The 21,386-nt window shown below is 38.2% G+C and overlaps 1 protein-coding gene across 1 annotated transcript; it reads right to left on the reverse strand.

Annotated features, from left to right (window-relative positions):
* Positions 1-7,704: 7,704 nt before the first annotated feature.
* On the reverse strand, positions 7,705-8,274 carry LOC121972588 (G-type lectin S-receptor-like serine/threonine-protein kinase At1g61360). The gene has a single exon (XM_042524240.1). It carries the CDS (start codon positions 8,272-8,274, stop codon positions 7,705-7,707), a length of 570 nt encoding a protein of 189 aa, XP_042380174.1.
* Positions 8,275-21,386: the final 13,112 nt, after the last annotated feature.

A 21,386-nucleotide genomic window follows, 5' to 3' on the forward strand; every position in this document is an offset into this window, starting at 1 on the left:
CTAAACCTTCTTCATGGCACTAGGTAATGAATACATAAGTTAAGCCCTTCATTTTCCCCCTAAGAGGGCAAACTCCCTCTAGGTAATGAAAGCCTAACTTACTCCCTTTCATTCTCCCCCTATTGGCACACATCAAACCATGCCCCATTTTTGGACACACATCAACAAATTCACTTGTTGAAAACTCTCCCCCTAAAGAGTTGCTCATCGTTGTTCACAACTTCACTCGTTGTGATCAACACGATAATGAAGGTCCCATACCCTTCATTATCCTTAACCCTACATTCTCCCCCAATGTAGGCAAATGCTCATCCTTGAGCATTATCCACTTGAAACCACTTGAACAATGAGGATATCCACTCCCCATTAAGGTTCAAACGCTCAACCTTGAGCATGTTCTTGACGGAAGGTTAAACACCTTCCAAGGTTCATGAAAAATAATTTTCATGTCTTTAAAGAGTCCCTCCCCCTAAAGACATGGTGGTAACTTCTGTCATTGCACCAACAATGACTTGGAATCCCTAAAACTTTAGGAAACCCAATTTTAGAAGTTTTGAGGTTCAAATATTCAAAATTTGAAACAAACCTCAACCTAAACTTCAACTTAGCCTTCATTAACCAATCCATCCTTGTTTTCCACATGAAAACACCCTTTTTATGTATACAAATGTATTTTCAGGGGTTTGGAATGGTTACCTAGACTAAAATAGGTTCAAAGATGATGAAATCAGGCCTTCCCAGCCAAAATCAGCAACTTGGATCGATTGGAGTTGGGTTCCAATCGATTGAACCTTGTTGAATCGATCCACTGATCGATTCAGGAGGGCTGGATCGATCGGTGGATCGATCCAGAAAGCTTCTGTTCGTGAGAAGCTTGCTCTCAATCGATCGCCCGATCGATTGAGACCCTTCAATCGATCGGGTGATCGATTGAGGTCTGATAGTTGCTGAAATTCACTTTCTGTGAATTTCAGAAGCCCCTAGAAAAATCTACAAAATTCCAAAAATCGCAAAAATTTGTGTAGACATTATTTAGGGTATATACTATCAAGGAAAAATAGTTTTCTAAGAAAATACTTCATATTTTCAAAGATTGACACAAACTTGAAACCTTGCAAAAGCTTTAGTGTTTTCTTCAAGTTTGTGTCTAACTATTCAATGGTGATTACTCTCAAAAGATAGCCTTCACCAAGGTTTTCCAAAAATTATTTTAAAAACATTTTCAAAACCAATATCCCACCATATTCCTTGGGCTTAATGCACATTACTTGTACATTAGCTTTGCCAATGATGGGAAAACACATAACTATATGTTTTGATGAACTTAAAACTCAAAAGAATGCACTAAATCAACATCTTGAGTTTTGTTCATCATCCTAACATCTCACTTGTATCTAATGTGCACTAAAACACATACAAGTCACCTTATGGTCCTTGTGAGATGTGAGATTTTGGTTTTGCCCTATTCTAGGGATTATGCATATCTATCTAGGCATTTTAGAGATATTAGACATCCACCTAGGATGTCACTTGTTAATAAGTGTTGTTAAATGCCATTTGTCCTTAATTACAAGGAATTTAAACTTAATGCATGATTTTGTTATGGCATATATCAAAAGGAAATAATTTTCAAAATAAAATATCCTATAACTACATAATGTATGAATGTCATGACATGATATTTTTGGATTTTTCATAATAAAATATGAATGCAAAATAGACATGATGTCATGGCATATGATGGGCAAATAATCATGGCAAGGTTTAGCATAAATAAAATATACCTAGATTACCTATCTAATTATCCTTAACCACTTAGCTAACTCAAAATATACAACTTGTTTTAACTTAAAACGTTAAACCTAGATTGCCCTAAATGTTTCAAAGAAATGGCAAAACCTAAATTGACATTTATATTTCTCTTGATTTGTTTATGCCACTTTAAAATTAAGCATATCCTCAAATGTTGGCATATTCCATTTTTCCTCAAGAGTAATCACATAAATCAAGGCCCGGATTGCCTTAAGTTTCTAAAAGAATACCAAAATCCCAACTTGGTATTTCTCTAAGTTTTCCCAATTTATGCCATTTTAAGATAGAATCAATTTTCCATCATTAGGCACATTTTACTCTTTCAAAGAGTAAATATAATTCCATTTCATTTTCAAAGGTTAACAAAAACCTTGAAAATGCTCCTTGAGCGTCAATTTCCTCAAAGTTGGGTTAACTACCCTTCTAATCGGAGTTGACACTCTCTAACCCATCTATGGGGTAGAGAAGATGCTCCTAGGAACCCAACACCTATTGGTGCTCCTTGGATGCTCTAGGTACTCACTAGAGATAACTTCCCTAGATACCTTCCTAGTGACCTTGTTGGTCTTCTTAGAAGCCTTGGTCACATTTTCTAGGTCAACCCTAAGGATTGCTTCCCTTGTGACCTTCTTTGTGACTTTCTTGGACTTCTTAGAAGTCTTAGTCACATTTGTTGCAAAAATACTCTTAGGGATGACCTCCCTAGTATTTTTGGCTTGCCCACTAAACCTACGATTTGTTCCATAACTATATGGAACTCTATGATAAGTAGGTACATCCTTTTTGGTTTTAGGTTTGTATCACAAACCTCTATGACCCTTGGATGACCCTTGTAGTACTCCTAAACCTAGGTTTTGCTCATTTTGCCCTTTTAAGATATTTCCATCTTTTTTAGGGTCTTTTCCATTTTATCAAGTCTTGACCTCAAGACTTGATTTTCTTCCCATAAATCCCTATATTTTGGTTTTCTATTTAATCCTTGAGCGTTTTTATTTCTAGGTATATAGTTATTGATCTTAGTGTTCTTGCCTAGATTTTTATCTACATTCCTAGCCCTAGGTTGAGAGGTTTTAACATGAAAAGCTACATGATTTTCCTTAACTTTATCATGCCTTCTATTTTCATGGTAAATAGCATTAAAATGATATAGATTAGAACTAGCATGCTCTTTACCATAATTTAAAGGGGTAGACTCAATAAAAGATACCTTCTTTTTTACCTTGGAGGCTCCCCCTTGAGTTGAACTTCCTCCAAGAGCCTTGACCACCTTCTTCTTCCCCTTAGGGCATTGACTTCGGTAATGCCCCTTTTGATTGCAAGAGAAACACACAATGTGCTCCTTGCTCTTCTTTGTATTGGGGATGGTCTCCTTGGGCTTCTCCTTGCCCTTTTGTGCCACTTGGCCCTTCTTCTTGGCCAATTTAGGGCATTTACTTTTGTAATGCCCTTTTTCCCTACATTCAAAGCATATAATATGATTTTTATTATTAATTGAAATGTTTATACCTTTTTGTGTAGGGATGGCTCTGTCTCCTTTGGATTCGGAGGTAGAGGCTTCCTCTTGTTCCGAAGATGATTCTCCTCCATTTGATTTTGCTTGACTTGTGGAGATGGAAGCTTCTTCATCCTCTTCTTCTCTTGACCCGGATGTGGAGGATTCTTCTCGCTCTTGATCCGGTGCTAATGAAGATTGCTCCCCCTCAATCCTAGAGGTGGAGACTTCACCTTCTTCTTCATCCTCTTGTACATGAAACAAGGAATATACTCTTTCCTTGCTCTTTTGATTGCACTCCTTTGAGGATGAAGCTTCTTGGACTCCCTCTTCTTCGAAAATTGAGCATCTCTCAACTTCGGAATCCTCCTCTTGATCTTGCTCCAATGAGTCGCCCTCTTTGGATTCTTCTTGATTCGGTACAGTGGAGGGGATCTCATGAATTGATGCCAACTTGCTCCAAAGCTCCTTGGCATCCTTGAATTCTCCAACTCGAGCCAAAATATTACTTGGCAATAAGTTGACCAAAAGCTTGGTCACTTTATCGTTTGCCTTGCTCCTTTGAACTTGCTCTTGACTCCATTTGCTTTTCTTGAGAGGCTTGCCCTTGGAGTTTGTTAGAGGTTCAAATCCTTCCATGAGAGCAAACCATTGCTCTATCTCCATCATCAAGAAATTTTCAATTCTTGACCTCCAAGAATCGAAGCTTGTGGATGTGTACAGTGGAGCCACCCTAGTGTCAAATCCAAGTCCATCTTGGAATTGCATCTTGAAGTTGAGCCTTTTGATGAAGTCTTCGACTTGTAGAATTTCTTCAACTTCTTCACCCTCTAGCTTTGTTTGTTTTGTTTTCCCCTTCCGGCGATGATTCCGGTGAAGAGCAGCCTCGCTCTGATACCACTTGTTGGGACCGAAAAGTAGCTAGAGGGGGGGTGAATAGCTCATTGTGCTCCTCGTGTGTTCTTCGTTGCTTGTTTCTTCAAGGATGTGCAGCGGAAATACAAAGAAACAAAATACACAATGCTAACAAGAGGATTTACTTGGTATCCACCTCACAAGAGATGACTAGTCCAAGGATCCACACACTCACACACCCTCCACTATGAAATCACTCCTTTTCAGTAACTACTGAAGGCGGAGAAGCCCTACAACTCTCACAATACAAGAAGAAAGCAAGGGAAACAAATACAATAGATATTTTACAAGATATGGAATGAAAACCCTAACCCTAGCTTTCTTCTTCTTGCTTTTGATCCGCCTCTTGACTTGGGAAACCTCCAAGAACCTTCAAGAACTGGCGATCTGAGCTTGAGAGAAGTGTGGAGAAGTCGCTGTGTTGATCTGAGATGAAATCGTAAAAATTATTCCGCAGCCATCGCACGCCTGCAGCTCAAATACGACGCAACGGTCGGATCCCGATCGATTCGAAAGCTCCCAATCGATCGGGGAGGCTTTGGATCGATCCAGAGTGCCTCTATGCTCTGGGAAAATGCCTGGATCGATCCACGGATCAATCCAGCGCTTATCGCGCGAACCAGCAGCGTCCCAATCGATCGGTTGATCGATTGGGACCTCTGGATCGATCCACTGATCGATCCAGAGGCTCTCTGTTCGTTGGGAAAGGCCTGGATCGATCCACTGATCGATCCAGAGGCTTTCTGTTCGCTGGGTAAAAGCCTGGATCGATCCACTGATCGATCCAGCTCTTGGATCGATTCACTGATCGATCCAGCTCTTGGTTTTTGCCCAAAACCAAGTCCCAAGCCTCTCAAACCAACATTCGGTCAATCTTGACCTGTTGGTACATCATGCCTAGCATCTGGTCACTCCCTTGACCTGCCAGGTCTCCCCACCAAGTGTCCGGTCAATCCCTTTGACCCACTTGAACTTTTCTCTTCGTGCCAAGTATCCGGTCACTCCCTTGACCTACTTGGACTTCCACCAGATGTCTGGTCAACCTTGACCCATCTGGATTTCCTCATGCCAAGTATCCAGTCAATCCTTCGACCTACTTGGACTTCCCAACACCAGATGTCCGATCATCCTTGATTCATCTGGATTTTCCCTGTGCCTGGCTTCACTCACCAGGACTTTCAATCTGCCTAGCTTCACTCACTAGGACTTCTCTTCTGTCTGTCTTCACTCACCAGGTCTTTCACCTAGCTTCACTCACCAGGATTTTCACCTGGCTTCACTCACCAGGATTTTCTTCTGCCTGGCTTCACTCACCAGGACTTTCTTCTACCTGGCTTCACTCACCAGGTCTTTCACCTAGCTTCACTCACTAGGATTTTCACCTGGCTTCACTCACCGGGATTTTCTTCTGCCTGGCTTCACTCACTAGGTCTTTCCTCCTGCCTAACATCCCAGTTAGGACTTCTCAGTCAAGTATCCGGTCATCCTTGACCTACTTGACTCTTCTTCAATCAACCTTATATTGTCAAACATCGAAATCCAAATCAAGACTCAAGCTTGGTCAACTAGATCAACCTTGACCTGAGGGATGTTGCACCAACAGGGATGACTCATAAATCTCATGAAGTATTGTCAGTGCTCAATAAAAATCTATATTTGTGCAGCTGAAATGCATTCTTCTACATCAAAAACCAATAATTTTAATTGGTATAAACTTTCACAACAGAAATCAATCCCACAATACACGATCCACAACAACAAACCAAATAAAGAACAACCGAAAACAGAAGTATCTACTCCAAGAAAGCATCATGAATCAGCCATTTAGGTAATGACCTCATAAACATAGAGATTGAAAAAAAAAAGCAAAAAAAAAATTCCAAACACTTGTCTTTGTTGGAAGAATAGCATCAAACCTACAACAAATTGGAGACCGTCTAAAACATGATTTTGCAAAATAAAGGAGGAGAAAAAGAAGAAGAATAAGAAAAAGAAATCGAAGGAAAGAAACCTGGACCTCAGCCTTCTGCCAGCTCTGTCAAATTAAAAACATACGATATATCTCAAACACTTGCAACCTAAACCCTGCGTAAGAAAGTTCAAGTTGCCAAACCTTATTTCGGAAGCCCTAACGAGGAAACCTTCGTCTTTGTTGCCTAAGACTCCAAATCGGAAGCCCTAACGAGGGGGAACGGAGAGGACCGAAATGAATGGGAAGGAAGAGGAGGTCCAACAACTCAATTTCGGCAGAGGAAAGCCCTAACCCAAGAAAACGAAAAAGTGGGGGGAAATAAAAGTGGTCTCAAAATAAAAGTTAACTCTTGTACTATTACTTCGGAGTAAACACTAAAAATTGTATTCACGACGTTACTACTTCGGTATTTAACAACTTTCCGAAGTAATAGCTTATTTCAGTTTAAAGCGAAGCCTGTGTTTTTAAATTTGCGAAGTCTATATTTGTATATACTTCGTCAGTTTTTTCAGCGAAGTTGCTTAAACACTTTTACTTCGTATATTTAAATTGATGAAGTAAATTGTGGCGAAGTAAAAAGTCGTTTTTCACATAGTGCTAGTCCACGAGAATGTTTGTTGGTCTTTTGGTTTTTCTTTATTAGAGTATGTTTAGACTTGTTCTGTTTTGATACTTTGGATCTTGTATGGATTTTTACTTGTCGATAGATTTTTATTCGATATGATCTTCTATATGTCTGCCTGGACGGCAGAAGAGGTAAGTTGACTTTATTTGCGTCATTGAGTTTTTTTGTGTTTTATGAGTGTAGTTGAATAGGATATCGGTTTTGTATTTTATGAGTGTAGTTGAGTAGGATGATTTGAGATGTTTACTTATCATTTGTTTTAGTTCACTATTTAACTGCGTGGATGGTGTGATTGCTTACTTATTTATTTGTTGTTAGATACATATGTTCCGGCCGTGTTGGCCGTGTATGACTATGGATGTAGAAAAGTTTCAGATTGTCACCTGTACAGGGGAGATGCTGCCGAAATTTCTTCGGACGGGGACTCCCCGGGACGTGACATACTAAACCTATATGGGTGCACATTAATATTTGCTGAACTTGACATTGTTCAATTACATCTTGATCAATTCCACCCGGATATAGTGTACTTGTTCAATTCCATATATTTGCTTCCGTTCTCCACAATCTTTATAAATCCGTCCCAGCACTTGCAGTTGAATGAATAGTAGGTTCAAGTGCACACGCTGTTGCGGCCGCAGCGATTGTACGTATCGCATTCGTCCTCTGGAAGCGACCACAGAATTTGCCACTCTCCCTTGCCACCCCTGTTAAGAAACCAAGTCTGGAATGTTCCATTGGCACACAACACTGACCGAAACAGCACCGGTGTTGGCGAGGCTATGTAATTAACCATAAAGTAGGTCTCATTCTCGTTGGAAACAAACTTGGAACCTTGCTGAGCTCGCTACCGACTGGCCGCTCGCCATCGATGGAAGGCCGATGAACTCATATCCGTTCCATATGCCACCGCGATAGTATATGTAGGATCCCTTCATCGTCATCCGGTATAGGAAGAGCACGAATCATCATGATGTAGTCTCCCGGAGAAGGATCCATGGGATTTTTCCATGACACTAGCTGCCATGAAGTGTTGGCCCGGTTGTCAAATCCAAACTTCATGCCAACGAGATACATGCCGCTTTCATTCTTGTGCTCAAAGCTCTGCCATAGAATGTAGTTGCTGTCGTTCAACACGAGATTTCCAGATTCTAAAAGCTGCAAGCGTGCAGAATTGAGTTCTGTGGATCTCGTTCCCGTCGACCAAACAATTTTGTCTTCCTCAAATAAGACAAGATTTCCATCGGAAGTGAGGTTGAAGGATGCCATGGATGTATTGACAGACTTGTTCCGATTGGCGATCCATACTACAGTGCCTTCTTGCGGTGTGTGATTGCAGTACCAGATTCCTATGTATCCCTTGGCTGAACTATTATCTAGACTGAAGAAGCCCAACTGAAACAAGTCTCCTGTCGATGTCAAGGTCTCGCCATTTATAAGTGAGTTGTGCGGGGTCATTGAATCTCCTGTACCAAAGTTATAAATTAATAAATACAATATTTTACTAAAGGAAAATTTACCATACGACAATATTGTTATTTCCTAGAATCCCCATCCGCCCTGTTAGATTTGTTATCCACCCTAACTTTTGCAAAAGGTGGAACTACAACCTTAGCGGTTCCCTCGGTTCGGCCCCACAGATATCCAAAGGGGATAAATCACGGTTAAGCTGGACAAGAAGGGTGACTGGGGGTCGAGTGGAATTAAAGCGCAGCATACCAAAGTTTTACGTCCGTGTACAACTGACGACCCTCAACCCCTGAACCTCCGTTGCAAGTGTCAGATACCCTTCCAGCTGATCCGGCCCGTGGGGGCATTATCCACCCTAACTGGTATTACACTAAATATTTTTAGTTAAAAATATTTAACAGCTTTAAATTCTTTTCATCCGACTTACCAATTGAAATCAAATTCAATTTCTGTTAAAATACTTTTAATTAAAAATATTTGTCGGCTATAGAAATCTTAGATTTATATCAAATAGCTACTGTTCCACTCTTAATATCTCTTGAATTTATACGTACGTGTTGATCATTTTTTCTTATTTTAAGTTATAATATCATCAAATACTTTTTTTTGATTTTAATCAAAAGTATTTGAAGACACAAGAAGTCTCTTAAGTTTGTTGTCCATACTAATTTTTCTTAATTTTTTATGCTATGTAACTGTTAAACATTATTAGCTAGCTAAAAGATTTTTGACAACTATTAGTTGATTCTAATAGACTGAAATTATTTTTAGGCAATGGCTAATTGACTGCGGATTTGAGTGATAACAGGTCAAACTAGGCAGGTTGAGTGAAGAAGAATTTTTGGATGCATTTTTTTAAATCTTTAATAAAATTAAATGCATAAATTATCAAAATAAATAAATTAATCAATCCTATGGGCTTTCTTGACGAAGAATACTTTCCTAAACTTACCAGAAGATGAGGACCGGACAAGAACGAAGAGAGTTACTACTATTGTTTCCAGGAACCGAGAAAGAAAGAGCTGCATCTTCCCGGTGGATGCCCTAATGATTTGAGCTGCTCGATCGCACCTGCAATCTACTGTTGTATTGCCTTTTAAAAGTCTCAATTTAACACTTTTAAAAATTTGATGGCATAGCAAGAAGTCTAGTCGACGTTCTTTGTCTGTGTTAGAAAGATTATTGAAAGAATTGTGTGTATTTAATTAATTTGGACACTGCAGCATGACTTACTTTAAGTCAATAGTTTGGAAATATCGGATTAGAATATGGAGTCACCTAGAGTAGATGACGTTCTCTCTCTGCGTTCTTATCTCCGGCGCTACATTTGTCTCATAATAATTCTATCTATCTTAAAGTTGCTTCTATTATAATATAGCCTTTATTATTTGTTTTTAAGTCATTGTCTGGAATGGAGCCAGTGTTTAATTATTATCGACCCAAAGTAACAAGCAGACACTAAACTGGCTTAGTCATAAAATAATCCTTTTCCATATTTACAAGTGCCCCGTGCGCGCAATAGGCAAACAAAAAAAAAAGATAATTGGTAAATACTTAATTACAAGTGACCTGTCCAGAATTTCTAGTGGCCCAGTGAATTGAATAATGCACATATTTGATGGACTAAACTCATTTCGCTGGTAGTTAAATCTCCTTCACTGCTAATTAGGCAATAGAAGGTTGAACAAGGAATTGGCCCTCATTTGTCAACATTGTCAATACTTCTATTATCGTTGGCCTATTACATTTTTACTGATATCCTGTACACATGCAAAAATGTTGAGTTTTTTTTTTTAACAACTATATTGAACATAATAATAACTCAATAATTTACTCAACATAAAAGACTTATAATGTTCCAACTATTCTTATTGCATTCTTAAGAGTTGCTTCCTTTTCAAATATCCTTTTCAATCGAGAATCTTGAGTTTTGATATCATGCAGATATAGAAGTCCTCACGTAATTCCAACTATATATATTGAGTTGCTTCCTTTTCAAATATCCTTTTCGATCGAGAATCTTGAGTTTTGATATCATGCAGATATAGAAGTCCTCACGTAATTCCATCTATAATATATATTGAGATGCTTTTGCCAATTTGTAGCAATTAACTTAGGGTTCCTTAAAGTCTCATATTAAAAAAAATTTGATAAAAATCATCGGTTTAAAGGGCTGTAGAATATCTCTATTAACATAAAGCATGGAGAGAACTCAAGAGCAAAGCTATGAAAGTCTAAGCACAAAGTGGAAAATAACATGTCATTGTGGAGATATGTGGACATCCTTTAGGCATAATAATTGGTATCAGAATCATGGACCAGATGCAATGTGGGGTGGCCTTGAACGAAGTTGAGGGTAGACCCAGAGCTGGTCATGAGTGATCGGATACTTGTGAGGAGGCCTGGAACAGGTCAAGGTGACCGGATGCTTGTGTGGGGCTTAGAGCAGGTCAAAGTAACCGGATACTTGCAAAGGGGTGAGCAAGTCATGGTGACCGAATGCTCGCAGGGAGACCCGAAGTAGGTCAAGAGTGACCGGATGCATGCGGATGCTCGCGGAGAGGCCCAGAACTGGTCAGGGTGACTAGATGTTCGTGGGGAGGCTCAAACTATGAGAATAATTATGGTCATTCGTTTAAGGAGAGGATTGTTGGGGTTCAATCAAAGTTCTACATTGGAAAGATTTGGTAAATATCATGAGTTTAAAAGGATGTAGGATATCTCTATTGATATAAGACCTTTTGGGGAGAGTTCAAGAGTAAAGTCATGATGACGTAGGTGTAAAGTGGACAATATTATGTCAGTGTAGAGATATATGAATATTCATTAGGCACAACAGAACTTTTAGTTTTTACTTGATTAGAAGAATATATTGTGATTAAGTTTAAACATTCTTAATGTCAACTACAAATAGCGAAGGTAGTGTAACTAAGATCTCATTATTTATGCTTACAAAAATAGATTTACTTAGTGTATCATTTTCATGGGATGTTTCCACACTTTTCTGACTAGAGCTTGCACATATTCAAATTCAAATCAATTAGATCTAGTTTATAGCATCCTAAATTTGTTAGTGAACCGATTGAATTGCGCTGTTTGTATCTGAAATCTACGTACTTCTGTATTTCCTTTTAGAATTGCTACAAGGTTTAACAAAACTCTCAATGTAACACCTTAATTTTTTATTTTTTTTTTTGTGTGGTGGAATAACAGCTTTAAAATCTAATCTGATGGTAAAGTAGGAAGTTTAGTCAACGAACTTGACTGTGTTTGGAAAATTGAGAGAAATGTGTGTGCCGTGTGACTAATTTGGAGACCGCAGAGTGGCGGACTAATTCAACAATTTGTCAACATCCGATTAGAAAAATGATAGAAAATGATTGAGTCAGCGAACGATTCAATGAAACGTATGTGGGGAATAACTAGTTTAATTAGAATATTGCTATAGAGCAGACCAGATTTTCTTTAAAAAAAAAATTATTCGTCTCTTTGGCCAACCCTTCACAATTACAAAAGTATCACTAGATGGAATTAGTAAATTTTGCTTTAAATTCTTGTTCTCGCCTTGAACTCTCCTTTGTTTTTTTTTAACTCTTATTAAAGAGTTCTAAAATTTTAGATATTTCTTATAAGAGTTTTGCTACCTAGTGTTAGATGACGTTTGATTTAGGGGTTTGAAAATGAGAGAATAGATTTATTTCCGAACCTTGTATTTGATTGATGGGAATATAATTAAAATTTTAAAATGAAACCCAAAAATTTGGATATTGATGAAACCAACCTTCTCTCTTAGGTTTTGATGGAAATAGGAATGAAAGTTAATTTTTGGATAAAAATATTCTTAATATATTTATTTAATTTTTCTTTCATATCACTTTTTCTCTCCTTGTTCTCTTTTATCATACATTCTCTCTTTTCATTTTATCATCTGACTTTCTGTCTCATCATACTTTATCTCTCCCTAATCTCTCCTAGCATACACTCTCTTTTCTCATTTTCTCTCATCACATTTTCTCTCTTTATTTTCTCTAATTACACTTTCTCTCTCATTGCACTTTTCTCTTTTCTCATCATACTCTCTTTCCTCAAACTTTTTCGCATCATATTTTTCTCTCTCATCATACTTTCACTCTTTTCAATCTCTCCTATCACACACTCTCTCTTTTCATCATACTTTCTCTCTTTTCATTATCTCCCATCATATTTTCTCTCTCCTCATCTCTCTCATCATGCTTTCTCTCCCATCACACTCTTTTTCCTCATTTTTTTCTCATTATACTTTCTCTCTCCTCAATCTCTCTCATCACACAGTCTCTCTCCTCATTTTCTCTCATTATATTTTCTCTCTTTTAATTCTCTCCCATCACACTTTCTCTTATTACATTTTCTCTCTCCTCATCCCTCTCATTATGCTCTCTCTCATCACACTCTCTTTTCTTATTCTCTCATCACATTTTCTCTCTCTCCATTTTTTTTCATCACATTTTTCTCTATCATCATACTTTTTCTTTCATCATTCTTTCTCATCATTTTTTTTCTCTCACATCTATTTTTTCTCTTATTTTCCTCTAAGGGTAAAAAAGAAATTTTTTGTTTATTCCGATAGAAAATATTTAACTAACCAAATATTATTTTAAGAGTGATATCCATGCTCATACTTATTCTCATTCCACAATACTATAATTCCTATTCACATCCTCATTCCTAGGAAAGAACCAAATACCACTTTATTTTATTTTTTTATTTTCACTTCATTTAATCAAAAATTATACCCTAAATCTTATAGCCTAAAAAAATTTATAAAAAAAAAATTAACAATAGGTGCTCACACAGATGAGTGTATAGGGTAACCTTCTCCTTCCTTATAATTTAAAATTTAAAACCTGTCTAGTTTGAGTAAAAAAATGTGCCAACATCTATATGCGTAAAGGGTAAAGCTGACTCAATAATTGACTAATTAAGTTATGGACTGACAATATTAAGTAAATGATCTTGATTTTTAAAAGGATTATATCTACCATATATTTGAAAGTATATTTTATAGACGGATGATAAAGTCATTATTAATGATTATTTTAAATGAGCTAATTAATTTATTTAAAAGGGTGTCTTAGTTGATAATTTTAAATTATAGTAAAAGATGATTACACTCATATTAGATTCTCAGATTATGTAGAGTGATGTAGATTACATGGATCATGATTTTTAAAAGGATTATATCTATCATATTTGAAAGTATATTTTATAGACAGATGATAAAGTCATTATTAATGGTTATTTTAAATGAGTTAATCAATTTACTAAAAAGGTGCCTTAGTTGAGAATTTCAAATTATAATAAAAGATGATTACGATCATCTTAGGTACCCCTAACACTTTATGCTCAGGTCATGTGAAGAGAAGTAAATTATAGGATCAATTTATAACGGACCGTCAAATGATTAGAAAGTGAGAGGAATTTTTTCCCCAAAAGACATGTTCTATGAAGGGATGTAAATGGGATCATACTTTTTAAAAGGATTATATCTATCATATTTGAAAGCATATTTTAAAGTTTGATGATAATGTCATTATTAATGATTATTTTAAATGAGTTAATCAATTTACTTAAAAGGGTGTTATTAACAGTTAAACATATACTAATTCCTTGCATATGGTTCTTTCTCAATTATGTTAATCTCAAGTCTAGACAAATCAAGAGGTGTTATTATGTGGTTCTTTCTCATTAGCAAAAGTTTAGCAAATATTTATCGATCTAGCATACCCATTAAAGGGTTAAAACAGTGTTAATGTATATGAATTCCCATACATGTGAATTAGCATATTCAAACATGCAAGTCTGGGGAACTTAACTATAGAGCAGATGCATGTAAAAGATTCAGTAATAACACCACATTGCAATTCTATAACTAAAGAAGTAATTGCCTCCGGGGTATGGTTGAGTTAGCTAATGCAGAACAAAGTTGCTATCATAGGACAAGGGTTCGAATCTCGGTAAAGTCGAGGAAAAAAAACCCTCCTCTGCACTGGCCAACTATAGCTTTCCGATTTACCTTCTCACATATGGTCGTGGGCCCGTTGGGATGACGGATTCCACCTTTTGCTACCATATAACTAAAGAAGTACTTCATTAGGTTTTAACTAATTATTGAAGCTTCCAATACAATAATAACTACTGATGGTTTTTGAAGAACATACCATTATAACACACAGAAGTTAACTATATCCTATAGTTACTAATTATCAGCCAGATACTTTTATGTTGCATCCAAGTTCGAACAACACATGAATTACAGAAACGAGGTTGACCTAAACTATTCTGCAACTAGAGATAAGAAGGATGGAGCAAACATATATAAACATGATTGATTATGCACCAAATTTGTAAATCAATAAACCAATTGAAATCTCAAAGCACATATGATCTTTGTATATGACATAGGACCAAAATTGATGTACAGAACCAACTGAAGGCAATTGAAGGCAGCTGAAATTGGGTGATAACATCTTCAGCATTTTGCCCCTCAGCGCTCTGTTAGCTTTCATTGCAGTTTAACTTGAATGTAATTCTTACTTTCGCGTGATTGCTTTGAATAAGGCATAGAGCTTCCTTACTAGTTGTATATCCTCATGGGATACCTTCCTGACTTCTCCGCTCGACATCATGCCATCCCAACCCAAAAATTTAAAACACTTGAATCTTCCACAATAGACAGTGTCCCAAAATATGCTCGATCATAGAGATGACCTGATGAGCACATAGCAAAAAACTAAAAAAAAACTCACTGAATCAGGAACGATAAGGAATAATACACCTGGAGGTTTTGGGAACAGAGGGGTTGCTCTTGGGGTGGAAGAACCAGTTGTGGAGGTCCCAAGAGAAGTACTGAATCTTACCCTCGCCGAGCTCCACTATCTCGCTTCCCCGGAACTGCCAATGGAGCCGCCGCACATGCACGACCTGCTTGTCGTCGACCTGAACCAACATCGTAGATTCTTTCCCTACCTCCTTTGGCTTGATCTCGAAGAAGATCTCATCGTCCCGCCTCCGAGTCGAGCCCAAGACCTGTATGACCTCCGGCTGCTGCCTTTCTCCACTAGAACCAAATGCTCTAGCCTGGATATCAGTGTTAAAGACGCGAAGGGGCGCTAGGCTTTGGTCTTCTTGTGCGCCTCGTCGATGATATCTCCCATGACTAGGATTAGATCTGCATCGACGGAGACGGCGACGAAGAGCCCTGTGGTGGGATCGGCCAGAGAGAAGAAAGTGAAAGGGATTTGGGGATTTGGGTTTGACTGCAAGAAAAAAGTGAAAGGGTCCACGTTCAGCAAGAGGGAAAGAAGTTCGTGTAGGGTTTTGGGAAAAACAAAGGTTTGGAAAGAGGGAAAGTTCACAAAGGTGATAACGGAGGATTTAGAGATTTAAAAATTCAAGATCATTAAGAGCGCGTACGTTGTTAATATTTTATAATATTTATTGATAATATATTTTTTTTTATATGTCGTCATTTACATAAATATAATAATATTAATAGTGCATTTTATAATTTGTTAATATTAAATTTTAATAGTACATTCTATATGTAGAAAAGTTTATTCACAGTATATTTTTTTATACATTGTCATTTGTATAAATATAAAATACTATCCGCAACGTATTTTATTGGATGTATCATGAAAACAATTATTAACAACGAACTCAACCATGCGCCGTTGATAATGCGCTATAGAAAATTACATTTGTTATAGTGTAAAGACATTCTAGTTTTGATCTTGCTGAAGTAATGCACACAGGAAGAACTAGAATTGGAGTAGAAAAGTAATGCACAAGACTGTAATTCTGAACTTGGTAAGCTGCATTCAGAAACCTTTTTCTTTCTCCTGCGGTCGTTACTAGAAAGTTTTAGAATATCAATTTGAGTGCCTAACAGTTATAAAAAGATCAAAACCTTTCTACCAATGAAGTGTACTTGATAAATAATGGAATTAACAGTTTCATTTCTGGGATTGGAGTGTAGAGAATTGCATTATAGTTGAATTGAAGTTCCTATTCAGTGACAACCTCGAGTGAAGTTTCTGCCTTCCATTGTCGGTTGGTGTTACACTCTCTTGCCAAAAATTGCTGAATGCTGAGCTTAGTTTCAATTCTGAAATTTCTATTTAGCAGGATTTCTGAATCTGGTTTGAGGGCTTGAATTGCAGAAATTAATTCCATCTTAGAAGCTTAAAGACTGGTGTTAGTAGGCTTGCTAACATCGGGAAAGGAAGTACCAAGTGTTCAGTCAAAAGAAAGAAAAGGAAACACAAAATAGGGATAGATCAATTAACTGAGTTTTTGTGGCACTCATTTTCTGGAATTTGTAATGCAAAAAAGTTTGCTTGCCAAGAATTAAGTTGATCTCTGCAGTTGCATTGAATTTAATTTCTATATTCTGAACTCATTGGAAGTGTAAATTCCTTGAGTGTAATGTCTGAATTAGATTTTTGAGTATGGATGGAGGTTGATGTAGGAACTTAACTTGATTTCTGAAATCAGAATTGGAATGCCTAAGGATTAGTTTCCAACAGAAACACATGAGAAACCAAATTCAACCAGAATTCGACAACACCAAATCATTCATCATGTGGCCCTCAAATTCAGTAAGACCATAATGGTATGACCGCATGTATTGACAATTTTAATTGAAGTTCCTGCTGAAATTTGAAACTCTAATTTGAATCCGAAAGATGGTTGAATTCAGAAATAAAAAAGTGTCCTAATTAACTTGTACCAAACCATTGTTTTGATTTCTTTTGTTTTCTATGTTCTTAATTTCAAAGACCAAAGCTGAACAAATTTTGAACATGAATGTTTTGATCCTTATCCATTGAATGTTGGGTGTAGTGGTCTGGAAATTGAAGGATTAGATTCACTGTTGGCAACCTTTGGTACAATTCTTTGAATCTAATGTTTGAACCCCTTTAAATAGTTTCCTAGTGGTTGATGTTTTCCAATCTATGATTCTGTTGTTGCAAGGTTATGTGATGTTCCTTTTGTTCTATGGAGCTACACCTTATTGATGCAAGAACCTCAGGATGTTCAGAATTTGAAGTTCGGGGACTTTGAAATCACTGAAATTGTTTGAGATGAAGTGAGTAATTCAGATTTTGCATTGTTCTCTGCCGATATTGTAGGGAGGCATTTTCAAAGCTTAGTAGTAGTGAGTATTAGCTGTAAAAAAGAGTGATGAGGAGGTTAGTGAAGCTGAAGTTGAAGTTGTTGATTCCCTAGAGATTCTGGACAACTGAACCAATTTTATTGAATTTCCATTTTATTGCGAGAGCATCAAAGACAACAGGCTTAATTATTTAGGAAGATTTTTGCACTTGAGTAGAAAGGGAAACATAGTACAATCGACTTTGGGAGGTGCATGATTCAATTTGGGTGATAGATGATAGATTAACCAAGTTTGTCCATTTCCTACTTACCCACTAGACTGATTCTTTGGATTACTTGGCGGAGTTTCCAATGAGTCATGTGTACAAAACTTCATTCTGTGCAGAACTTCATTTTGTGAATGATTTCAGACAGATAGACGGATGAAACACACTATTCACAAACTAGAGGATTCACTACAAACATGCACAAAGAACTTCAGAGGCAACTAGAAAATCATTTACACCTAGTGAATTTTACCCACAATAGTTAGCTAGACAGTACGTACTGTTGGAGTAGCCAAAGCATGGTGCGTTCATAATCCACAGAACAATTATTATCTACTTTAGAAGTATATCAAGTAATGTATAAGGTATCCCGGACCATTATAAACGTTTTAATATACTAGAATAGACTAGTATAGGGGTGTACTATTTAGTTGTTACCCTTAGATAAGGATTCTTTAATATTACAATATGAGTAGTAAATTTGGAGATCAAATTTTTATTAGTGGAGAAGAATGTAATATATCAAAAATATTGATAAAAATTAAAATAATTAAAATTTGACATAATTAAATTTATTTAAGAAAATAAATTTATATTAGTGAGAAATTAAGGATAAAGGTGTATATGAATTTATAAAAATTACTGGAATTTTATAGATTTTAAATGAATCTTTTTATATTTTATAGGAAAAATGGGTAAGAGATAAAGCATGTTAAGAATATCTAATTAAAGTGGGAGTTGATTTAATATAAAACCTAAGTTCATTTAATCAAACCCTAAGCTGCCTTTGCCATTGTTCCCATTTTCCGCCACTTCGTCCACTCATACTCAAGTTGTCGTCCCCCCTTCCTAACAGGGAATCGTCGAGCATTGACATTTGTCAGAGGCACTCTGGTGTTCAACTAATGTCGTCGCCTATTTGTCGATGGCCGAAAGCAGCTCCTATACACCCAACCACTAGCATAGCTCTCCACCCACACGAACAACAGTGATGCATAGTCTTGCTGTCTGATCACCACACCGACCATTGCCTCTAATGGAGATGTCAGAAATCACCATAAGCCACTATGTATAAGTATCCCATGATAGTTTTGATGTGATCAACCAAGTCAAGTTAAGTCCTGTTATGTTTTGATGTCCTTGTGTCTAAGTATGCAGGAACTTAAGCGCACAAGAGGTCGAGTGGTCGAGCGGTCGAGCGAAAGATGCAGTTAGCGAGAATGATGACACGGGAGAGAGTCGACGGGCTCGGTGCGCCCAAGGGACGAGGTGCTGTGGAAGAGTACGTTGGCGGACAAGAAGGAAGCACGCGACGGTTCTGAGGGACAAGAAGCTGAAGCGGAAGGTTGCTCGAGAAGACCGAAAACTAAGTTCGAGTGAGACCTATTTCGGATGGCTGAAATCACCTAAGCAAGCGGAGTTGGAGCGGAAGACCCGGACAAAAAGTCAACTAGATGTTGACTATGGTTCGGGCGCCTAGAACAATTCCAGGCGCCCAGACCACCTTAGTGTTGAGGGCGCCCTCGGAGCCACCCTCGAATGCGGATCGGGTTTAAGCGGGTCCTAGCACCAGGAGCAGGTCCAGGCTCCTGGACCAGAAATTTTATCGCTTTGGCAGCTGTCACGATCTGTTGCGATAGGAATAAAATTTTATCCCCCACTAAGCGCCTGGTACCCTTCCAAGTGCTATGATTAAGACTATAAATACAACCCTGATCCCACAAGCTAAATACAACGCTTGTAAATGATTCCATTTGAGTTTAGCTTTGTAATTGTGAGCTTTGACTATTGTAAGAGGTTTCTCCGCTTGAAGGAGACTTTAGTGGGCTTTTCAACATCTTGGATTAACAATCATCTGATTGTAAACCAAGTAACTCCTTTTGTGCATCTGTCTTTAGTTTACTACTTATTACTTTTTATGAAAATGTTTATCAAACTGTAAAGTTTAAGAAAGGTTTTGTTTCTTTTATATTTATGCAGGGAAATTCATCCCCTCTTACCAGCTAACAAGCGTCCAACAATTGGTATTAAAGCGAGGATGTTTCAGAAGTACTAACCGCCAACTGAAGCACAAGAGATGACCAGACCGAGTATCTGTCCATAGAAGTTCGAGGGGGAATTCATGAACTGGAAGAAAAAAGATGGACGTATTCTTTAAGATATATTTTGATCTAATTATGAAATTTAATTTTGTAGCACCAGAGGGCAAAGAAGAATACCAATGGACAAAAAAGGAGCAAGTCAACTTCGTGGTAAATAACAAAGCAGAGTTTCATCTGCTTAGCATTTTACCACCTCAAGAAGTCAACTAGATTGGAGTCTAAGAGTCAGCCAAGGAGCTCTGGGAAAAATTCTTAGAACTACACGAAGGACCTCAGAGGTAAAACTAGCGAGATGGGATATGCTCCAGAACCAGATCAGCAACCTCTAATTAGAAGGAGAAAACATTGCACACCTCCACTCAAGGATCAAGGAACTCATCATCAGACTCACGAATCTCGGAGAACAAGTAACTAACTGAGATTCGGTAAGGTACGAGCTTAACGCCTTTCCTAGGACTTCTTAATGGGTATCCTTAGTAGATGCATATTACATCTCCAAGGATATAGAGGTAAGTACTGTTGGTGCAATATCCCCTGGGTCAAGGTTGACCAGGTTGACAAGGCTTGAGTTGGCTCAAGCTTGAGTTAGGCCTGTTGGGGATCTTGACGTCCGCTAGAGGGGGGGTGAATAGCGGCTCACCCAAATCGATTACTTCCTACACTATTGTTAGCTTGCGTAGCGGAATAATACAAAATACAAACAAGCTAAAGATTAAAGACAAGAAAAGAAAGCAAACCAAGCTACACGATCATTTACATGGTTCGGAGATGATGCTCCAACTCCACGGCTGTCCGTAAGGTGGACGATCCCGATCCTTCGGTGATTTAGCCCCCGGCAAACTCCGGCTACTCAAGCAACTCCTTGTGGGTGGAGAAACCTCACCACAACACCAACCAAGAACACTTGGACACAAGAGACCTTGAGCACTTTGGTGACTACTAATTAGGCTTTAACCAAGTCTAATTTCGTCACCTTGGTCGGCCATCCCAAGCTCCTTCTTATAGAGCTTGGAGCAAATCAGTAAGCTGATTTGCCCGTTACCAGTCGACTGGTCCTTGCACCAGTCGACTGGTGCCAGCCCAACGGCTCTCTCAACGATTCTCTACCAGTCGACTGGTCCCAGGACCAGTCGACTGATCCCAGCCGTTTCGGGCACAGAAGCTCTCTGTGCTCACCACCAGTTGACTGGTCCCAGTACCAGTCGACTGGTACAACCCTAAACCTAGGGTTTCCCATCCCGAGTACATTTCTCTCGCACTCGGACCCTCACAACTCACTTGACTCTTCTTTGCAGCCTTGACCTCTTTCCTTCAGGCCTACTTCCTTTGGCTCTCGTCCCTCGGATGCATTCAAGCCCTCGGCTCGTCCCCAATGTCATCCTTCGCATATGCCTCGAAGTCGTCTACCTCGGCCTTTGTCCTTGCTGCCTTGTCCACGGTCCCTCGGATGCTCCATCCTTCACTAGACCCGAAGCCGTCAACATGAGTCACATGTGTATCCGGCCGTCCTGCACAACTCAAGTACACATATCAAATAACGAGGGCAATCCTAACTTAAACCCTTTGCCCAAACACC

Source organism: Zingiber officinale, chromosome 4A (genome assembly GCF_018446385.1).
Source record: "Zingiber officinale cultivar Zhangliang chromosome 4A, Zo_v1.1, whole genome shotgun sequence".
NCBI classification, from domain to species: Eukaryota; Viridiplantae; Streptophyta; class Magnoliopsida; order Zingiberales; family Zingiberaceae; genus Zingiber; species Zingiber officinale.

Bases quoted from the DNA above. Each gene is read 5' to 3' on its own strand.
- LOC121972588 (XM_042524240.1), bottom strand. From the start codon at position 8,274: ATGACCCCGCACAACTCACTTATAAATGGCGAGACCTTGACATCGACA.